Raw genomic sequence first — 22,475 nt, 5'->3', positions numbered from 1 at the left:
AGACGCATCTTCACTACGTCCTCTTCACTATTGGCCAGCTTCTTTATGCCCTCCCATCTTCATTACCGCTCCACACCACAACTAGCCTGTTGACCGACCGTTACGGAGCAGGTCAAAGACGCTGGCCTAAGGAAGATATAGCGTTTTACGTGTTCCTCACAAGGTAGGTCAAACTCATCCTCAGTAAACCAGGGTTAGGGTGCTGATGACTACATAGAATACAGAAATAAAAAGAATATGAGGAATAATATACAGTTTCCTCCTACGGAGGAGAACAAGATAATGGAAAGTAGAATTAGAAGAGGAGAAATAGATAAATGATAAAGTGATAGATATATACTAGGTCTAGGGAAAGAAGTTTGAGGAAAGAATAAGGAGAGGGTGAATTAACAGTGTGTTAACACAGAAGTACAGAAGAATGTTGAAAAGGGATGGAAGTCGATGACACAGGGAGATGACCCATAGGAAAAAACAAATTAGAACTGAACAAAAGAGTCGACACCTGAAAGTACCCTGTAGAAGAAGAAGAAGAAGAAGAAGAAGAAGAAGAAGAAGAAGAAGAAGAAGAAGAAGAAGAAGAAGAAGAAGAAAGAAGAAGAAGAAGAAGAAGAAGAAGAAGAAGAAGAAGAAGAAGAAGAAGAAAAAGAAAGAAGAAGAAGATGATCTAAAACATGAGAAGATAAGATGAGAGATACTCGGTTGCTGCCTTTGTCCAACCAGAAGTGGAGATGACGAAGATTGAGGATGGAGGAGGCCACACTCGTCAGAAATAGCCAGGACTACTTTCGTATATTGCGCAGCTCTGGGACGGTGCTCTGTCCACGGCCGGAGGTGCATGTCAGGAGTGTAAGTCATGGGTCAGAGGTGCCCGCAAATGTTTCAGAGGTGATTAGTGTTATGACCTCTGAGCGTCAGTAGCACCACTTCTCTCGTTCTTACTATCTAGGCCACTCTTGATCTGTCTGTCTGCTTATGTTTTACATATGTGTGTGTGTGTGTGTGTGTGTGTGTGTGTGTGTGTGTGTAATATAAACTATTTACCATTATACCCCAAGAATCGAATCCTGTCCATCTGTTTGGGATCCAAGTAACCTAACTCTTGGGCTACGATGCGAGATTATGTGTGGGATTTGTTTCTCTTCTCTATGTTTCCGTCACATATGATTCCACGACTCCCTAAACATTTTGAGGATTGAGTGTCTCTTCTTTTTTTTTCCTTGCACCACCATAATTGTCTCTCTTATGATAATGCTTTCCACCTTATACTGCCTGAATGGTCAATCCATCGATAATTCCTGGATTACTAAGAGGGCCAAGTCCCCTTTTCCTTCCCCCTTTGTCTTCCACTCCGCTTTGTTGCTTTGTGTGTTTCCTCAGCGAGTTGGGTATCTATTGCTCCAGCTCTATCAAGACTACACCCTCATGACTTAGCCAACTAACTCTAGCTCTGATCCGTTCATTGCCATCCCGTTTGTGGAGACGATTTCTATCATCTTGGTTTTAAACCAACTAACGAATCCCAGTCTCACTATGTCTAAGGTGAGATAGTTTCTGCTTCTCTTTAGTTCCACCTCTAATTTCTGCGTATCCTTTTCCCTGTCTAGGCTGAGTGTTTCTTCCCTCTTCCGTCGCTCCTGTCTGAGCTTGTCTCTTCTAGCGAACGTTTCTCTGTACTCATCCTTTTCTGACAAGTATCTGAGCTAGCAAGTGCATCTCCATCTCTTCGTCAGCGAGGTCTGTTCTTTTCTCCCTAACACGTCCTTAACTTTCCTTTAACTCTGCACTTGTATTATGCAAGTTCACCGTATCCAATTCCTTTTTTGGACATCATCGGACGTCTTCGTTATTCTTTCCTCTTTGTTTGGAATATAATCTTTTGCCGGGCCAAAGATTACCATCGACCTACTTCTGCGAGCCTCACTTTGCACTGCCCCTCTAATTTGAGGTGTGGCCTATTTGCCATTTGTTTCTTGCAGTCGCGTCATCTTCTCCTTGTCTAGTATGCTATCAAGGATCTGCCTTTTCCATCGCGCACGCACTTGTCTTGGACAATATGTTCTTCCTCTAGCCATTTGTTCACTGCTCTGAGCATTTTCTTCATCACCTCGTCTTGAGGTGGGTGAGCTGGCTCATTCTACTGCGTTATTCAATATCTTGCTCAGACCACTTGAAGTAGAATCACTGGATCTGTGTCCCACTTCTGCAGTCTCTGATTTGTGGCTATTCCACACCTCTCGATCTCAGAGGTTTATGGTCGATCTTGTCTCTTATTTTCGACATTATTCACCGTATCATTTGGTAATGAGTAGATTTGCTGTCCTTAGACAATTCCTTTCTTCCCGACTGGGTGTCCTAACGTTCACTAAATCTCTCATAGCAAGTACCCTCCAGCATTTTTATCTCTGTCATGTCCCTTTACAGTGTGTGTGTGTCTGTGTGTGTGTGTGTATGTGTATGTGTGTGATTACTGGACGAGCTGAGATGAAATACCTAAAGACAATATGCAGTGCGAGGCAGTTTCAAACGTTTAGGAAATGACAGTATAACAGAGAGAAGTCGTGCAAAACGCAGTCTGTCTGGAAGAACCGACCGGAATTTTGCTGAAACGTTTCGAGAAGAAACAGAGGATGAGGAAGGAAAGACGAACTTAACTTACATATGGAAAGTTGAGGGAGCTAGTGGGAAAAGGGGAGAGGCCGGAAAGGAGATAGAAAAATGAAGTGAAAGATGTATGACGGTTACAAAACGGTTACAAAAACCAAATTGATAGAATTCCTCTCCCTCCCTTCTCCCTTCTGGTGTGCCGGTCGACGTTAGGGAGTTTTGGAAATCTTGTCCTGTTGGCTGTGGGAGTGAACATCTGACATGGGCGGACGTCTGACTGAGTTAAGAAGGTGACTGGGACGACATTCACACCAAGTCTTCCCCACCAATTTTCCTCATATTTTCCGTCGTTACTACTCCTGCCATACCACCTTCCCACCTTCTCTTACTAATCTCCTCTCCTCTTCTTCTTCTCCTCTTCTCCTCCTCCTTCCCCTCCTCCTTCTCCTCTCCCTTCATATTCCTCCTACACCCCTCACCCTTCCCTTCTCCACTTCCACCAACCCCTCCCCCTCTTCTCTCCCCATCTCTGACTCCTTCGAGCAACGCCTACCACTCTCCTCTCACCCAGCTGAATATTTCTATCAGGTTTAGCAAGTCTGAATAACACAAAAAAGAAATGCTTGAACCTACACACCCCATCTGACACCAACCAGTGTGTGTGTGTGTGTGTGTGTGTGTGTGTGTGTGTGTGTGTGTGTGTGTGTGTCCAGTACACTCTCTTCCTGGTGAACTGGTGTCGGTATTGATTCAATAGAATATGTGACATCATTTCTTACTCTTTTTACTATGATTCTCATATATATATATAAATATATATATATATATATATATATATATATATATATATATATATATATATATATATATATATATATATATATATATATATATATATATGTATATATATACCAAATGGCGATCTAGCTACGTGTCTTTGTTGTATATCAACTGACTTATATTTCTTTCTTGTGTCTCCCCTGATTATGTGATTATTACACGAAAGTGCACTGGGGAACTTATCGTGTGTCATTTTCCCCGTAGACTCATAGGAATATCCTTGATCACGCGCAAATTTGTGATCCTTTCCAACACACACACACACACACACACACACACACACATATATACATATATATATATATATATATATATATATATATATATATATATATATATATATATATATATATATATATATATATATATATATATATATATTGATAGATATTCTTAGCCTTATAGAATGTTCAAAATAATCATTTATGATCTCCTTAAGGATAGCATCTAATTAAGAAACTAGCACGAATGTGAGGGACAATACCTGGTAATCGTTTCTGACTTAGTCCTCAGCTTTCTTTGGAAGGGGATCGGAGGCCTCAAGACTGGGAAGCCACTTTGTTTACATGATGTTGTCACGAGTAAATGCTGCCAGGTGATGGGCGGTAGAAGATGGCAGTAGATTGTGGAGTGGGTGGAGTTTTGTTTGTGTGGAGTGGGAGGAGTTTACTGTGTGTGTGTGTGTGAGTGAGTGTGTGTGTGTGTGTGTGTGTGTGTGTTTTACTACATGCTTTTTATTAAAGATGGGGAGTTTTGCACAAGCTAGACCTCGTCTTGCTTTATTATCACTCATTTTCTTTGATTTTCTCTTTACACTCTGCATACACCGTTTTCTTCATTCAACTTTTTACACTCATCCACAACACTCTTACTGCAGACGTATTACTTCACATCTCTCCTGTTTTTTCTCATGCAATGACTCACCTAATTTTACTCTTATGTATACCTGCATCATTTATGTGTTTTTGTCTCTGGGGGTGTATTTGTGTATGCATGTATGTGTGTGTGTGTGTGTGTGTGTGTGTGTGTGTGTGTGTGTGTGTGTGTGTGTGGTGTGTGTGTGTGTGTGTGTGTGTGTGTGTGTGATTAGAAAAACGTTCAAATACCTGCGTAAATGCTTTCAGAAGAGAATTACATCATTACATGGGAAATGATAATGACAGTTGTAATCATGATAATAATGATAATAATGATAATAATGATAATGATGATAATGATAGTTATAATGATAATAATGATAATGATGATAATGATAATTATAATGATAATAATGATAATGATGATAATAATAATAATGATAGGAGGAAGAGGTAGAAGAAAATATAGATAAAGAAGAAGAATTAGTAGTAATAATTTACAGTAGTAAATTAATTCGTTGTTAGCTACATACTTATAAGACGAGAGGAATACATTCATCCTCCCTTCAGCCGCCATGGAGACAAGGGTAGTTTTCTGTGTTGGCTGAGGCAGAGTGTACGACTTGAGAGGAAATACGACAAAGCAAGGTCGAAGTTCCTTACCTCCTCCTCCACCACCTCCTCCTCTTCCTATCGTCGTCCTCCTCCTCCGCCTCTTCGTCCTTCATCTCCTCCTCGTCCTCCTCCTCCTCTTCGTTCTCATCCTACTTGCTACTTCCTACATACCAACAAAACCCATCCACCGCCAGTTTTCTCTATACCAGGTTTCGTATTCCATCTCCTCCTTTACTTTGCTTGCTCTCCACCAGATACTCAGCTGTTTATTCTCAACACCCTTGTCTTAATCAACCCCTCCTCAACATCCTTCCTCCCCCACTAATTTCTCTTCCTCCTCCTCCTCCTCCTCCTCTTATTCCACCCCCACCCTCCTTCTCGAACCCCTTTCCTCTGACCCAGTTAATGTAAATCAGGTTTAACGAGTCTAAATGTCAGAAAAGGATCCCTCGACCTTAGTGGGCCATATATAAAGCTGAAGCTGGTTGATTGTGGCAGCACTCTTCTCCTGGTCACGGTGAGCTGTGGACATCTTTGGTGGGGAGGAGGACTTGATATTACTTAAGAACACTTGAGCTATGCCCAGAACACAGACGAATCATTACAAGTGGAAAAAGGAAAAAGTTGAAGTTCCTCGTTTATACAAGTTCTTTAAGATGTTAGGCGGAGTTCATGACGGGAACTTGTGTTCTGGTGAGAGGCCAAGAGCATCGACTTATCACGGGATCTTCCATAATGGCTCTTGGGCATTGCGAACCCAAAGCTTCTATATCAGTGGTGCCTAAAGTTTCCAGTAACTTGAACTGTCTCGTCGCTATTGTGGAAAACGGGAGATAATTTTTTGATCTTGGACAGAAAAATACTTCACACAGTTGCAGAGATCCCCCCCAAAAAAATTTTGTGTTCCTGTAAAATGTATCCCTAGTTATCTTTATCTACTTTGAACAGGTCCGTAAATTAGTTTGTGTGATAGTTATGAAAGTAGAACTTTTGTTGTATGCTGACGTTCATAAAAGCGATGCGGTATAGGGTATTACATATTTACATCCTTTGCTGTATCTTTAAGTCAACGTTTGTACTTGAAATTTGCGAGTGAATAATGTAACATAATGATCTCGTAGCACATTCCTTACTGATTCTAAAGGGAGGAGATTACCTGATGCACGAGATACAACAACCATTTACTTTAAGTTTTGTATTAAGCAATATCACGTTTCCCGTCATGAAAATTTGAAGTCGATGCCCTAAACCTGAACAAGGATGTTATAGATTAAACGGCTATAACGCAATTGTGTTTAAGGTGGAGGTACTTCAAAGAACTTATAATTACTTTTCTCAATAATCACTAAATCAGATTAGCCGGACAAAATAGTTTAACTTAAGGAAAGACTTGACGAATACTTTGCTTCTAGTCCACGACTTACATTATTTACACCTCCATAGTCAAACAAAGACAATTGGCAGGTCATTCTCTTTGAATCATATGTATGCTTTCTAAATTTTGCCAAGCTGATCTGTGAATTTCTGACGACATCTTCTGCTCTCACTGTTGTTGTTTGAATTCCTTTGTATTTCTTTGTGTTGGATAGGTACCAAAGGTACTTGAAAGAATGAAGATTTGTGCCATCTTGGATCATCTGTGTTCTGTGCACTTGGCGTGAGAGCGCTTCGCTTAATGTAACCAAACGTTATGTGTTTCAGATGAAGGTCTTGCTTCTCCTGTCGGTGGCATTGGCTGTTTCGCTGGCCAGTTTCGTCGGCCCGTATCAGTCCGCCTCCAGTAGCTCATCATTTTCTTCAAGTACCGGTGGCCAAAGCAGCACCTCCTTCTATGGACGTGGAGGTGGCACTGTCATAACTCAAGGTCAAGGAGTTAGCCTTGGGGCTCATGTCGTCCCATCTGTAACGAACGGGCATTATGTATACGCTCCGGTAGGTGTATGATGTAGGCCGCTTGGTGTCATGCGTATTGATTCGTGGTTGTTTGAGTACTTCTTCTTCTTCTTTGCGTTATTCAGTATGTGTGTGTGTGTGTGTGTGTGTGTGTGTGTGTGTGTGTATGTGTGTGTGTGTGTCTATTGTATAGGGCATGCATAGCTGGACAAACATAAGTTCATGGGAATATGTGTGATGTCTGTTCTCGAGTGCTTAATGATTTATGTAGTTTTCGGACGGTATAACTCAGTGACATGCCTTGTTGTTTGGGTAATTTACTTTAAAAAAAAAATCTCTTTTTCTTTCATCCCTGTTTGTAGAAGAATATGGAAATTACTTAGAGATCCTTTACTTCCCTGAATATCGTTTCAAAATCAAAAGGTGTTTGAGGAGTTGGAATTAACTTTAAGGTTTTGACTAATTCTCTTTAAGTTATTTACCTGGCTGTTACCATCAGAATGACATAACGTCATTTTTTCAAGGTAATTTACAAGATTAGCGCCAAATATACTTTCAATTCTTTTCTACTAAACGCGTGAGAACAGGAAATCATATAAGAATGACTACGACAGTTTTGGAAAAGTTCTTAGCCAGTTACACTATGAGAAGTGAACATGGCCGACTTGAACGCATCTCCATTGCACGTTTGACATGCAACGATACATTTCATCGCGGAAGTAATCCTGTCATGTGTTTTCTAGTATCGCTGTTCTTAAATGAGCGTCATCGTCACTATATACTGTATCATAAAGTGTAATTGAATTCATTCATTCTCTGTATAATGTCCCAAGAAAGCTATATTCAGTGTGAACCTAAAAGGGAAGAATAGTCACCATTATAACCTTGACTACCTTACCATCCTATCCTTTCAGATGAGGTCAATTGATTATTCCTGGGACTTCAGTTGACAGAAAAAAAAGAAAGAGGTCAGGGTTCATCTTAATGAACGCTATAACATTTTTGAATCGAGAGCTGCAGGAGAACAGAAAACACACTGCTCATTAGTTTGTCATAACTTGTTCAAAGTAGTCAACGTTTGGTCTTTGCAGGTGCATCTGTCCACACGAAGTAGCGACTACCACTTCTCTTGGCTTGCTGACTACAATGGAAAATACAGCTGGCAAGATGCAATGAACTACTGCAGGAACTTAGGACCTGAATGGTATGGTGTTTCTGTCGAAACTCAGGAGGAGAATTACCTCATCATCAGAATCATCGACGGCTGTAAGTAGAAAAACACGATACCCATAACATTGCTAATCATGTTGATCAACACACACACACACACACACACACACACACACACAAAAGGACACCAACACACGTCTTCCGTAGAGTACCATTCACGTTACATCTTCGACTTCATTCGTTATCTTTCTTGAGACAAAGATTATTCCTCAAGCTAAAGGTAATCTCAAAGCACATAGGAAGCATCCTCTCAACAACACATTACTTCATCACCCCTCATCATCAGAGAGGTACATCATCACCCCTCATCATCAGAGAGGTACATCATCACCCCTCATCATCAGAGAGGTACATCATCACCCCTCATCATCAGAGAGGTACATCATCACCCCTCATCATCAGAGAGGATAATCGAATGCCAAAATGCATCTCAAGAGAGTCGCCAAATGGACTGACTAAATATGTTTACGAAGCATCTTCTCCTTTTTGAATGTTATGGTTGTCCGAGTTCAGTACACTATTTAGTATGTCATGGCGTCAATACGTCTAACTCCATCTTTGATGGGCGTTGGTTGCAAAGCATTTGATAATCATCTCTTCTAAAGGTTCAGGATAAAACATCACGTGTATTGAATGTGATCAATATATGAGGAACATTGAGGTATAGAATATCATAGTCATGAAGCTATAAATAAACGTTGTCATATACGTAATACATATATATATATATATATATATATATATATATATATATATATATATATATTTTTTTTTTTTTTTTTCTTTTTTCATTTATTTTATTTATTATACTTTGTTGCTGTCTTCCGCGTTAGCGGGGTAGCGCAAGGAAACAGACGAAACAAGGGCCCAACTTACCCACATACACATGTATATACATACACGTCCACACACGCATATATACATAACCATACATTTATATATATATATATATATATATATATATATATATATATATATATATATATATATATATATATATATATATATATATATATATATAATTCATACTTGCTGCCTTTATTCATTCTCGTCGCCACCCCGCCACACATGAGATGACACCCCCCTTCCCACGCACGTGTGAGAGGCAGCGCTAGGAAAAGACAACAAAGGCCACATTCGTTCGCACTCAATCTCTAGCTGTCATGTATAATGCACTGAAACCACAGCTCCCTTTCCACATCCAGGCCTCACAAAACTTTCCATGACGCTTCACATGCCCTGGTTAAATCCATTGACAGCACGTCGACACCGGTATACCACATCGTTCCAATTCATTCTATTCCTTGCACGCCTTTCACCCTCCTGCATGTTCAGGCCCCGATCGCTCAAAATCTATTTCACTCCATCCTTCACCTCCTGCTTCACTGAGGTAGCACCAAGATAACAGACAAAAAAGACCACACATTCACACTCACTCTCTAGCTGTCATATGTAATGGTCCGAATCTTCAGCTCTCTATCCACATCCAGGCTTCACAGACCTTTCCATGGTTTACCTCAGATGTTTCACATGCCCTGTTTCAGTCCATTTTTTTCTTTTCATACAAGATCGACTTCTGTGCTAGCTGGGTAACGCTAGGAATGGACGAAGATAGGCCGCATTTTCTCACATCCATTCCCTAGCTGTCATGTGTAGTGCACAGAAACCACAGCTTCCTATTCACAGCAGTTCATTGAGAGCATGTCGACCCCAGTATACTCTATTGTTCGAATTCACTGTATTACATGCACGCCTTTCACCTTCTTGCATATTCATGCGTCCTATCGCTCAAAATCATTTCCACTCCATCCTTCCATTTCCAGTTTGGTCTTTCCGTTCTCCTTTCAACCAATTCTGACACAAATATCCTCTTTGTCAACCTTTGCTCATGCATTCTATCCACATGTCCAAACCATTTCAGCATAGTCTCTTCCGTTCTCTCTATCACGCTCTTTTTATCACCACACATCAGTCTTACCCTTTCATAACATATATCCAGTCCATCAACAAGCTGTCCAAGATATTGTATGATTATTGCTCTTTCATTAGCTATTTCGCTACCGATACAAAAATGAAATAGACTAGTTTTTATCCTATCTATGTGGGTGATGAACGGCCCTATGCTTATTACTCTGCAATACTGCACCATTCACACGTTAGATGTAGATGTTTGGATTCTTTGTAATACTTTACTTGCATAATCTCTTATAAGGAAAGTAATGATCAATTCTTAGAGCTATGTAGCCACGTAAACCAATTCTGGTTATATACACACACACACACACACACACACACACACACACACACACACATATATATATATATATATATATATATATATATATATATATATATATATATATATATATATACACATATATACATGTGTGTGTGTGTGTGTGTTTGTATATATAACCAGTCAGGGCTTAGTACATGAAAACAATACTTGAGCATTTGTGGAATGAAACATATCATCATTCACTTCACACAACTTTTCGTTTTTCACTTCAATGTCGTGAAATGAATGCATCACTAATTCATCGAGTTCACAAACTTTCAGGAAATTTGGGGTTATGGTTTCATAAAAAAATCTCTTAGACAAGAGCAGATTGAACAGAATGTCATTCGATTTTGGTGAAAGGTTCCTAATAGGATCATAACATCTTACAGACAATCTGAAGTATTCCTGGAGTGGAGGTTACCTTAGCGGGTACGATTGGAAATGGCTTTCTGGAGGATATTTCACACCTCTAAACTGGGGTCAGACTGGAGCGTAAGTATGATAACAGATTGCCTAGTGTTAAGGAACATATATATATTTTGGTCACATTTTATTTCATCTATGGCCACCCCTGTCATATATATATATATATATATATATATATATATATAATATATATATATATATATATATATATATATATATATATATATATATATATATATATATATATATATATATATATATATATATATATATATATAATGTGTGCGTGTGTATATGTGTGTGTGTGTGTGTGTGTGTGTGTGTGTGTGTGTGTGTGTGTGTATGTGTGTGTGTGTTATTTTCCTGTTGTTTCTGTTGCATATCATCTAGTTTATTCTGATTTCACGAAAGGTAATTCAATCGGATAAATACTTATACTAACTGACCTAGGTCTATGTTTGATTATCTCTTTAGCTCTCCCTATTTTGCTTTCCTCCAATAGAATTCAAAGGGACACAAAAAGGAGCATGATTTGTATATTAAGGTAAAACACTGTGACTTCGAAAAGAGGGAAGCTTCTAATTAACCAAGCTGCAATTTCTTTTTCCTATGCGAGACCTACTCAATTAATCTCACTGCTCTTTGCCCTACACCCTGCAGCCAAGGTCTTCCCCAACCAGACAACAATGAGGGAGAGGAATACTGCTTGGCCTATCTGAACCGGTTCTACGACTATGACGGCATCACCTGGCATGACATTGCTTGTCACCATCTGAAGCCTGTCATTTGCGAACGTCCACGCACATATAGGCCTTACTACGGCCACAGGTACTACCGCGGTTAGGTGGTATATGAGGCCGTGATTCTATCTCGGCCAGAAATATCCTGCATGAAGCTTTCAGATCTGTAAATGTCTCCTGCTGAGAAATTTGCCCAGTGTAACTTATTCATTTTCCTGCAGGAATGAGCAATAAATTCATCTATAAAATGTATGTTGTTTCAATGACTTGACCGCATCAAAGATTCGCTTCCAGTAGCACAAGAGTTTTTATCGATGTGAGAAGGTAGTTGTGAAAAATTTATTCATATACTTACAAGCAAAAGGCGTTCCTGAGGCTGGAAGCTAACCGAGGGATAGGGGACTAAAAGGGATGGGAGTTGGGACTAGAAATCCTGCCATCCGGTTTCTCTTTTAGAAAAGAAGGAACAGAGAAGAGTGTCAAGTGAGGATTTTTCCTCTAAGCCTCAGTATTCTGTTCTTAACGCTTCCTTGCTAACGCGGGAAATAGCCAGTGTGAATGAATATATATATATATATATATATATATATATATATATATATATATATATATATATCATTTTCAAACATTGTTTCCCGCTTTAGTGAGATAGCGCCAAGAAACAGACGAAGAAAGGCCCATCCACTCATATATATATATATATATATATATATATATATATATATATATATATATATATATATATATATATATATAAGCGCTCATACATGCACATATGCATATGAACATTCATACATATAATCACACATGCACAAACATATACATATATACACATGTACGTATTCATACTTGCTTGCCTTCATCCATTCTTGGCACTAACCCGCCTCACAGGAAACAGCACTGCTACCCCCTGCTTCAGCGAGGTAGCGCCAGGAAAACAGACAAAAAGGCCACATTCGTTCACGCTCAGTCTCTAACTGTCATGTGTAATGCACCGAAACCACAGCTCCCTTTCCACATCCAAGCCTCACAGATCTTCGCATGGTTTACTCCGGACGTTTCACATGCCCTGGTTTCGTCCATTGACAGCACATCGACCCCGGTATACCACATAGTTCCAATTCATTATATTCCTTACACGTCTTTCACCCTCCTGTATGTTCAGGTTCCGATCGCTCAAAATCTTTTTCACTCCTTCCACCTCCAATTTGGTCTCCCGCTTCTCCTTGTTCCCTCAACCTCTGACTCATATATCCTCTTTGACAATCTTTCCTCACTCATTCTCTCCATATGTCCAAACCATTTCAACACACCCTCTTCAGCTCTCTCAACCACACTCTTTTTATTTCAACACATCTCTCCTACCCTTTCAATTCTTACTCGATCAAACCACATCACACCACATATGTGTACACGGTAGACAGTGAAGTGACAATGGATTTTAAAACATGGTATATATGGAAAAAATTTATTGTTTTTATGCCTTTGAAGGAAAACATATAAGTTAAATGAAATTCAATACAACTGGAATCAATCAGAAATGTGCACGCCCTTCAAGCGAGACGTCGCTAGCGATAGTCGCTGTAGTGGAGTGGACGTTCGCAGATGATGGGTTTCAAATGGCGACAGGCGATGTCGTGCCAGGTGATGCCGTCGTATTGGTAGAAGTGATTGAGGACGGCCAGGCAATTCTCGTTCCCCTCATTGTTGTCTGGTTGTGGGATATGCTTGCTGGACGGGAGGAAATGGTACAATGTTAATGGTCTTTCTGGTTTTACATTCATTCCTATGGACTTATATCCAAATGGCATTCTAAGTCGAGGTATCATTGCTGTTTATGGTTGCTATTGTCCTTCTGAAGTCACTTTCATTCACTTTCCTGATCAGGAAAAATAACAGCAAATGCAAAAGACTGTGCGCTTAGAAAAAAAGAAAAAAGGAAAAAAAAAAGAAAAAGGACAGCTGATTCTGAAAACCGATGCTCTTTAGATTGAAGACGATTATAAGACTGAAGATCATAGATAAAGGAGCATGAAAACCATTCCCAGAAACCAAATACTTTACACTTTTACTTACGATCCAGTCTGACTCCAGTTGAGACCGATGAATGGATTTCCAGAGGTCCAGGCCCAGTCAGAGCCTCGCTTGTGTCCTCCAGTCCAGATGTACTTGAGGTTGTCTGAAAACATAATTTTTGACCATATCAGTAATCTTCAGTGGCGTCAGAAGGTAGTCCCGTTGTTTTGTTTACACTGGATATGACTCTCCTCAGAGAAAAGGAATTTTCTGTCAACTTACTTTAATTTGTTAGATGGATAAGACATAGAACGCAGACTCGATTACGTCCATAAGTTATATGAGACAGATATTCATGGCTGATGAACCTAGTGAGGTGTCACTGTATATATATTGCGCTGATTACAAATCCAAAGGTGGGTCGATAAAGCAGGTCTAGATGACAATAACCCAAGGAATTTCTAACCAATTTTTTTTTTTTTTTTTGCCCAAAATTCTACAAATCATCCCACTGTCTAGAACATAATGATTTGTTAAAAGTTTGGATGATGTTTTGTTGCAGTGTCACACACATATAGGAAAGTCCTAACTTCTTCACTGTTCTTTAAGAACAAAGAAAGGTAGAAAAGAACAATGAGCAGATGATGACCTTCACTGCATCCTGTTCAAATTCAAGCATTTGTGTCAGAAATCTAGAGATGATTGCATTTGCGTGTCATCTGTGCGTGTGTGTGTGTGTGTGTGTGTGTGTGTGTGTGTGTAATGCCCGAGATGTTTCAAGTCTTTAGCTTCTAGGCCAAGGAATGACTGAAGATGGAAGGAACAAGCCCTTCGTACATCTTTGACGGTATATCTCAGACATTTGTGGAGTGGAACTTGAAATCTGATTTATAACTATGTGAAAGGATGACTTAAGCCGTGTTCTGTACATAACCTGTTCCTATGGATGACCAGGATGATGATCAATGCATGTGACCACTATATCTAAGGAATTCAAAATGTGTGTCTCGTAATCTTTCATTACGATATCTGATGAGGATTATGGTGTCCAGTGCCTCTGTACACTGTAGCTTGATGATGATGCTGAAAGTCGATGTTACCTACTGTATTCAGTGACATGAAATACATGCACTAGTCTGATTCTTTCGTGTAGTCTAAGTGTTTCAAATAATACTCGTCCAATCAGCGATAGCTGTAATATGGAACATGTTTCAAACAGATGACCACTTCATCACCGTTCATGGCCGAATAGCAATAACTGATAATGATAAAGATTTTAGCCTTTCTTCTTCTTAACTCACGATAGGCGACGACCTCATTGATGACCTGGCTCTCCACATCGGTCTCGATGCTCACGCCTTGCCATCCGCCTTCAAGACTCTTGCAGTAGTGGATAGCATTGTCCCACGTGTATTTACTTGCACCATCGTGAAGCCAGGAGAAGTGGTAATCACTGTACGATGTGCTCAAGTCCACCTGGAGGATAAAGGCAAAGTTGCAATACTGAGTCGTGGGTTCAAATGCCATAAAATTTACCAAGTCTGGGAAGTTGGGGTTTTTGATACAGGAGGAGAAAGGATTGAGGAAACTATTGAGAAATACCACATACCTTGTCACCTCCGACACCACTGTGTACAACGACAGGGGCGCTGGCACTGTGGACGACCTCGTCCACCGGACCATCATGAAAGGAGAAAACATTGCCGTCATGGATGGACAATGGGATATCATGGGATAGCACTACATTGCCGTGGGGCACTCCACTGCCAACGGAGACGACTGCACCACCATCACCACCGTAAGATGGTCCTACGTGTGACACGGGGCCGATGTCATGGGACACTGGTACACGGTGGGAGACCCCTAACCCATGCAAAACATTTCCACCGCCAGCGGAAGACGGTAAACCGTGGGAGACGAAAATGCCGCCTCGATGAACTCCTCCTCCTCCTCCTCCGTGCACTGTGCCTGGAGTCGCTACGGCCACCACCACAGACAGAACCAGCAAAACTTTCATCTGGAACAGATCATTTGTGGGCTGAAGATACGTAACTTTCCCCAGTGAAAGCAGGAATCTCCAGCGAGAACTAAAACTGATTAATTTTCGGATATATGAAGACGAAAAAGGTATCTTCCATTGCTCAACCATTGCTCTGAATATATGAGATTAGTTTTGTGAGGGGTTGTTTGGCGTTCTACCCTACCATTGCTTACCTCGTCGCTAGGGAATGTGTGCTCCCGCTAAGCACAAGGCAGCATTATATAAGGCTGACTGGGCTCAAGGGATCTTTTTCATGGTATGAAAACTGGGTAAACTTGTCCCATATTTAGCAGGGTCACAGGAGAATAGGAATGGAAGGTCAGGGCTGATAAGGATTGGTTTTATGGTGATCTCCTAAGGAGATGAGGAGGAAAGGAAAGGCAAGGAAAGTGAGGGTAAAGGAGTCAATAGTTAAGTAGGAAGAGACAGAATGAAGCTATTAGCTAGGTGTGTGTGGTCTCATCAGAGTAGCTGTTTGAGTCTGACAGGTGATTTATTCGTCCTCAGTCAGATGACAACTTTCGTAACCGATGTGGATCTTTTTTTCTTTTTTTTTTTTGTTGGTTTGATCTATGCACTACCTTGACCGAATCAAGTTTTCGGCCATTCGACTCAAAAACAACTCCCCAAACCTGACCTCCGAACCTTGACTTACTTGTTCTAAGGAGATGGTTCTCATTCCTCACTAGATTAGGTACTAACCTTAGCTTTTTGCTCCCGAATGCTGGCTCCTTACTTGCTTCCATGCGATATGGCACACCGCATCGTCTTGGCACATTTTGCTCCAAAGGTGTATCCCATTTCCTTATTTCCATATTAGGGGTTCAGAGATTATATGATAATGATAATGATACTACTACTATTACTACTACTACTACTACTAATACTAATACTAACAATAATAATGATGATAATAATAATACTAATAATGATAATAATGATGATAATAGTAATAATGACAATAACAATTATGATGATAATGATAATAATGATAATGATAATAATAACAATAATAATAATTGCTCCTCAGGCAATTCCGACCTTCTCTTTCCCGTCTCCTGTGACCCTGCTGAATATGAGACGGACGTACCCAGTCTCCATACCATGAAAAAGATACCTTGAACCCCAGTCAGTGTTATATAAGGCTACCAGTGCCTTGTGATGGCAGCACATACTCTCTGGAGACGGTAAGCAGTGGACAGCTTCGGCTCGGGTTAAATTCTACGCTGAAGAAGAATACTTGAGGATAATTGGCTTCAAGCTGTGGACAGCTTTGGTTGAGGGTAGATTCTACGCTGAAGAAGAAGAATTTAGGAGACTAGACTTAACTTCCGGGTCATATAGTGGTTAATGAATAATTGCTTCGGATGATTCCCCTTTTCATTTTCATCTATGACTGTTTTCCTGACCCATAGCATCTGGTAATGGTGGGAGGTTTGTGTTTTCGTCAGGTGTTGGAGGACATTGCTTTTACTAAGAGTAGGTATGAGCTTGGGTGTGATAGATGAACCCACTTTACTGATAATCGTATGAATTTTCATCTTTTATTCTTCCTTAAGGATTACGGGTTTCTAACCAAGTAAGACCAAATTTTTCACCAAGGGAAAGTCTCGCATCACCTAACCACACTTGATCTCTTCCAGATGAAAGTTTTTCTGGTTCTGTCTGTGTTTGTGGCCGTGGCTACCCCAGGCACGATACATGGAGGAGGTGGAGGAGTTCATCATGGTGGTGCCTTCATCTCCCACGGTTCACCAGCCTCCTTCGGTGGAGGGAACGCTCTCCATGGCTTAGGGGGAGTCTCCCATAGTGGCGTGGGAGTGTCGCACGCCATCGCCCACGTCTCACACGCCGGGTTATCCCACCTTGGAGGTGCCGGCGTCGTCTCTCTCAGTAGTGCCATTCCCCTCGATAGTAAAGTTGTAGCTCATGATGTTCCAGTGGTGTCCTCCTTCCATGACGGTCATGTTCTCTCCCCTGGTCATAGTGGTGGCGTGGTGGTCCACAGCGCCAGCAGTCCCGTGCTGGTTGCACACGGTGGCCATGTGAGTGGGTCATGTTTATCGCTTGGTGTGTATATAATACGTTTTTGTCTTTGCTAGTGGTTTTCATAATTTCACCCCCCATGCCTATATCATGCGATATATATATATATATATATATATATATATATATATATATATATATATATATATATATATATATATATATATATATATATATATATATATATATATATATATATATATATATATATATATATATATATATATATATATATATATACTTAGATGTGCTGAGTGTTATACTGTTTTAGGTAGTTTACTTCGAATAATGCTCTCTCTCTCTCTCTCTCTCTCTCTCTCTCTATCCTCCAGGTGGACTTGAGCACATCGTACAGTGACTACCACTTCTCCTGGCTTCACGATGGGGCAAGTAAATACACGTGGGACAATGCCATCCACTACTGCAAGAGTCTTGGAGGCGGATGGCAAGGCGTGAGCATCGAGACCGATGTGGAGAGCCAGGTCATCAATGAGGTCGTCGCCTATCGTGAGTTAACACGAGAAAAGGAAAAAAGATGAAACAATGTCGTTGATAACTTATACCACTGACCATAATGATTTAGACGAACACCACCACCCGGTAACGCTGGTTTACCAATGGCGTCTTAGCTATACGTCTGTCTCTTCTTGATATAAACATAAAAGTAACATTGATGAAATTATTTGTACTGAATTAAGTACGAGTCATCTTCAACATCGTCTTTTATAGATGATTCGTTAAGGATCATCATCCACATGTTAAGCCACATATCATCCTTGTAAGTTCTGTTCAGTAGAGTCACTGGATATTTCCATTTCCATCTTAGGCATGATTAGAAAATGGGAAGCGTCTTTGGAGTCGTCAAAGATATGGTATGATATATAGCCAGTCAAGGTTCCTGATCTCATATCGATGCTTTAGGGTATTTCATCTATGACTTCTTTGCATAAATATCAACGAAGGACTGAAGTAACTCAAAATTTATGCTATTGTACAGCAATTCATCTACGTATCACTAATCCATCAGCGTTCGAATAATATTCACTCAATGATATGAAAAAAAATGTATATCATCTTACTTTCACTCAAGATTCCTTATACGATCATAAATTTTTTTTTTCAGACAAGCTGAAGTATATCTGGACTGGTGGCTACCTCCAAGGGTACGAATGGACCTGGCCCTCTGGAAGTAAATTCTATGGTCTGAACTGGGGTCAGACGGGAGCGTAAGTACATTTGTATAATGCTCAATGTCTAGGAAAGATTCTCTTTCTTTTCTCTTCCTTCTATGACCTCCCCTATCTTATTAGTTCTTAATCAGGAGAGATTCATTCTTCAAATCCTAAAGTATTTTGTTGGTCCTCGTAAATCAAAATTTAAGGAAATTTTTAGAAAGTTGAGGAGGTCTTCTACAATGATGCTCTTTGGTAGTAGATGAAACATATCTAATGATATATATACCTGCCTATCTTTCACTTGCTCTTGTCTCCTTCTTCCTCTGCCTCCCTTCCTTCATATAGACTGAAAGAAATGTAGGTATGTCACTAGTCTTTCAAGGAAGGTAAAAGAATATGACTTCATAAGCCGATAGATATTGCAAACGACATCGACAACAGGACTTATACTGTACATAAGGAAAACGATAATCCCAAAGATTCTGTCGATTTATTTCTTTGATTCTTAGAGAACCTTGATGCCAAACCCCCATTTCTATCCTTTCTTCTGCCCTGCAGCAAGCATGTCCCACAACCAGACAACAATGAAGGGAACGAGAATTGCCTGGCCGTCCTCAATCACTTCTACCAATACGACGGCATCACCTGGCACGACGTCGCCTGTCGCCATTTGAAACCCATCATCTGCGAACGTCCACTCCACTACAACGACTATCGCTAGCGACGTCTCCCTTGAAGAGCGTCCAAGACTCCAGCTGTTCCCAGCTGCAACCTGCCTTTCTAAATAACTTATCTATTGTCTTCCAAGAGATTAATTTAACAATATAGTGAATTTCTAAATGCATATCCTATTTCATGAACCCTTACCATAACGAGATGTTTATTGTCAACAGATGGTACAGAGAAATTATAGGGAGTTTTAGTGTGTGAAAAAGGGAAGAATAAGTCCAGTATACCATTTAAAGAAAAGGATATAATGATTTTCGGTGAGAAAGAATATTCTTCCCTTTGGAAGATGATTCATTAGACCAAAGATCAAAAGTATAGATGTATGATCATCAGTTGATCATGAGAAACAGATATGTTATCTTGGGGAGTTGAAATAGTTTGCTTTGTAGCCTTTGTCTATGAACAATGATCCTCACCTCGGGTTCATGTTCGAGAAACATAATACCTCTCAAGGTAACAGACGAAGAAGTCCTCACAAGGCTACAGGATTCGAACACTTTATCAATCATAGTTTTTTGTTTTTTCTTGAGGATTCGAACCTATGCGGTTCGACCCTGGGCGGCCCTTGAATGAGTTACGGTCAGGAACGCCAACTGCTACGTTGCAACGGAAGTCCTTATTGCTTTGGTAGTATTTTGTTCATTTGGCGGTGACTTGACTCGTATATATTTAAGAAAAGACATCAGACACAACCGAACATCTATGATTTTTGCTCGTAATCGATACATAGCCAGTGCCTCTGGACGTGTTTTTTTTTCCTATACATTAATGATAACAGAGACGTATACAGTATGAATTCTATGAATAATGCTGTTGATAACTACAGATCTAAAGTTTACCATCAGTGAACTCGACTACATATCCAGTAGACGGTACCGCATCGATGCTCCTTTGTCATGCGTTAACAGGATGTGGTTTGTGTGTGTGTGTGTGTGTGTGTGTGTGTGTGTGTGTGTGTGTGTGTGTGTGTGTGTTTTGGGCTATCTATAAATGACTATCATAAGGAGTTTGCACAGCACCTTTTCTTTTTCTTTCTTATGGCAAAGTGTAGGTAAGCTGATTAAGTGAACGAAACTTTCCTCATTTAGCTGCGCCCAGCGGTGGTAGGGTAAACGTTTCTATCATGGAAATGATCATGAGGTTTACAGTATAAGATCATTTAGGAAACTCAATACCTTTGTTGTGTTTCTCCACACTTCTTGTTAGGTGAGGGTTAAGGAAGCCTTTCGGCCTATGAACGGCCACATTTGAGATGTAGCTTACATTAGAAGTAGAGAGGTTTATTTGTGAGAAAGATAGAAGGCATCCTGAGTATTGAGATCACCTGATTTCCCTCCCCTTCGTTCAGGCCCTTCCAGGTCTGCCTGTAGGATGTGTGCCAAAGAACTCAAGGAGAATAGCAAGCATTGCATTTCTGTAACTTGGAAGAGGTTTTTTGGATGCATTCTTCACTGCCAGCCTAAGTGTCCTCATCCAGACACTCCTATATCAGTTAAGCTCGCTGGGCAAAATGGTCTCCCTCTCTCTCTCTCTCTCTCTCTCTCTCTGGAAAGCCGTGCGAGGGGCAAAAGAAAAAAAAGAAACATGCTTGATAGGTCGTCTTGCTATGAAAAAAAAGCATCAGCTGCTACTGATTTCTCTCGAGAGATGAGCGTCAAAACTCCTCCGCAGGAGAGGAAGGTGACACTCAGAAGGACGAAGATGAAATGGGGGACGGTAATGTCGACAGCATCCTTCGAAGTGGTAAGGCTAAAAGGGTAATTTTCTCTCTTGTCTTCATTTCATCAGAGCTTTGTCTACGTTGAGACTGTGGGTACAAATGATGCGTCTCTCACAGCATCATTCCTTGAGGGATGCCAGGTCTATGTACAATAAGACAAGCCGGATTAGGAACTGCTCCTCTGAAGCGTCACGTATTTGACGAAGGGATGGATGACGTTGCCAAAGGCAACAGGTCTTCCTTGCCTACCCATCTTTTTCCTTCTGTTTACACAGGCTGAATGGCCACAGGACGTTGTCAGTGAGAAAGTTGGTCATGAATTCTGTGATCTCTGTCAAGCCAAGGACAGCAGGGCTAACCAGTTTTTTGATGGATATAGATGCCTTCCAACGGCCAAGACACTTGCAGATCTAGATGGAGGGAAAATGTGACTGGTTTCATTCATTTCTGAGTCAGGGATTGAAGTGCTGAAAGCACGGAGGCGCTCATGGTAATAGCCACACATCCGTCTCGGATAGGGGAAGGGGGTCGAATCCCTCGTCATAAGGGGGGGGGGTTCGAATTTCTATCTAACTTCTCTGGGTTCGATCGTCTATATAAGCGATCATCCGTCATAGCCATCTAGAACGACCTAATTTTCCCTTGCAAAATAGATTTATATTAGGTTTTGATGACACTAATTCTGCAACTTTCTCTTTTTTTTTTTCAAGAAGTTCAGGATCTAATGAGAAAAGAATATTGTTTATCATCACTAAAGACTCCATTTACCCCCTTGGTTATTGAAGAGGGGACTTTATTCTACAAGAGATTGATAGTTCAATGCTCTTTCCTTAAGGGTATGGAAGAAGGGGTCTACCTTCAGCCTTTGGGTCATAACGTATTCGTGATTACAAGAAAATAAGAAAGACTGATTCGAACCAGTACCGAAATCTTTCGATCAATACCTCTCGTTCCGGCCACTTTGGCTCGACCGAACACCAGGCTGTGAGGATCCAATAGGTAATATCTAACGAGCCAACTTGAGCTTATAATTGGCTTAATTGCTTTGGCCATTTCATCTCGATGAAGATATGCCAGGTTCCACTTGAGTGTGTGTGTGTGTGTGTGTGTGTGTGTGTGTGTGTGTGCAATGTCATATAAGACGATACGATTCAACGTCATTTATCACATATGTTTTTTTTTTTGCTCTGTTCAATTAGGTTTTCGTAGATGAGTGCTGACTGTACTTTCTGAAGTTAGATTCGACGCGAATGTTAACAGTA

The 22,475-nt window shown here is 40.5% G+C and overlaps 3 protein-coding genes across 3 annotated transcripts; 2 read left to right on the top strand and 1 right to left on the bottom strand.

The window, feature by feature from the left end:
• The first annotated feature begins 5,411 nt into the window (after nt 1-5,411).
• On the top strand, nt 5,412-11,734 carry LOC139758559 (uncharacterized). The gene is made up of 5 exons (XM_071680081.1): nt 5,412-5,433; nt 6,618-6,848; nt 7,901-8,075; nt 10,710-10,812; nt 11,407-11,734. The coding sequence occupies exons 2-5, from the start codon at nt 6,618-6,620 to the stop codon at nt 11,588-11,590; spliced, it is 693 nt and encodes a 230-aa protein (XP_071536182.1). The 5' UTR covers nt 5,412-5,433; the 3' UTR covers nt 11,591-11,734.
• A 1,206-nt stretch (nt 11,735-12,940) lies between these two features.
• On the bottom strand, nt 12,941-15,736 carry LOC139758558 (uncharacterized). The gene is made up of 5 exons (XM_071680080.1): nt 15,717-15,736; nt 15,112-15,519; nt 14,804-14,978; nt 13,563-13,665; nt 12,941-13,217 (listed from the first exon to the last, which is right to left on the bottom strand). Exons 2-5 carry the CDS (start codon nt 15,517-15,519, stop codon nt 13,055-13,057), a joined length of 849 nt encoding a protein of 282 aa, XP_071536181.1. The 5' UTR covers nt 15,717-15,736; the 3' UTR covers nt 12,941-13,054.
• A 1,450-nt stretch (nt 15,737-17,186) lies between these two features.
• On the top strand, nt 17,187-19,608 carry LOC139758361 (uncharacterized). Its single transcript, XM_071679655.1, has 4 exons — nt 17,187-17,588; nt 17,922-18,096; nt 18,713-18,815; nt 19,323-19,608. The coding sequence occupies exons 1-4, from the start codon at nt 17,187-17,189 to the stop codon at nt 19,483-19,485; spliced, it is 843 nt and encodes a 280-aa protein (XP_071535756.1). The 3' UTR covers nt 19,486-19,608.
• Nucleotides 19,609-22,475: the final 2,867 nt, after the last annotated feature.

The sequence above is a fragment of the Panulirus ornatus genome, chromosome 30, assembly GCF_036320965.1.
Source record: "Panulirus ornatus isolate Po-2019 chromosome 30, ASM3632096v1, whole genome shotgun sequence".
NCBI classification, from domain to species: Eukaryota; Metazoa; Arthropoda; class Malacostraca; order Decapoda; family Palinuridae; genus Panulirus; species Panulirus ornatus.
This window is presented reverse-complemented; position numbering and strand designations above follow the sequence as displayed.

Coding starts and splice junctions, on each gene's coding strand:
- LOC139758361 (XM_071679655.1), top strand. CDS start 17,187: ATGAAAGTTTTTCTGGTTCTGTCTGTGTTTGTGGCCGTGGCTACCCCA. Junction 18,097..18,712: donor CAATGAGGTCGTCGCCTATC/GTGAGTTAACAC, acceptor TTTTTTTTTCAG/ACAAGCTGAAGTATATCTGG. Junction 18,816..19,322: donor AACTGGGGTCAGACGGGAGC/GTAAGTACATTT, acceptor TCTGCCCTGCAG/CAAGCATGTCCCACAACCAG.
- LOC139758558 (XM_071680080.1), bottom strand. CDS start 15,519: ATGAAAGTTTTGCTGGTTCTGTCTGTGGTGGTGGCCGTAGCGACTCCA. Junction 13,666..14,803: donor CAATGAGGTCGTCGCCTATC/GTGAGTTAAGAA, acceptor TTATGTTTTCAG/ACAACCTCAAGTACATCTGG. Junction 13,218..13,562: donor AACTGGAGTCAGACTGGATC/GTAAGTAAAAGT, acceptor CCTCCCGTCCAG/CAAGCATATCCCACAACCAG.
- LOC139758559 (XM_071680081.1), top strand. CDS start 6,618: ATGAAGGTCTTGCTTCTCCTGTCGGTGGCATTGGCTGTTTCGCTGGCC. Junction 6,849..7,900: donor GGCATTATGTATACGCTCCG/GTAGGTGTATGA, acceptor TGGTCTTTGCAG/GTGCATCTGTCCACACGAAG. Junction 10,813..11,406: donor AACTGGGGTCAGACTGGAGC/GTAAGTATGATA, acceptor TACACCCTGCAG/CCAAGGTCTTCCCCAACCAG.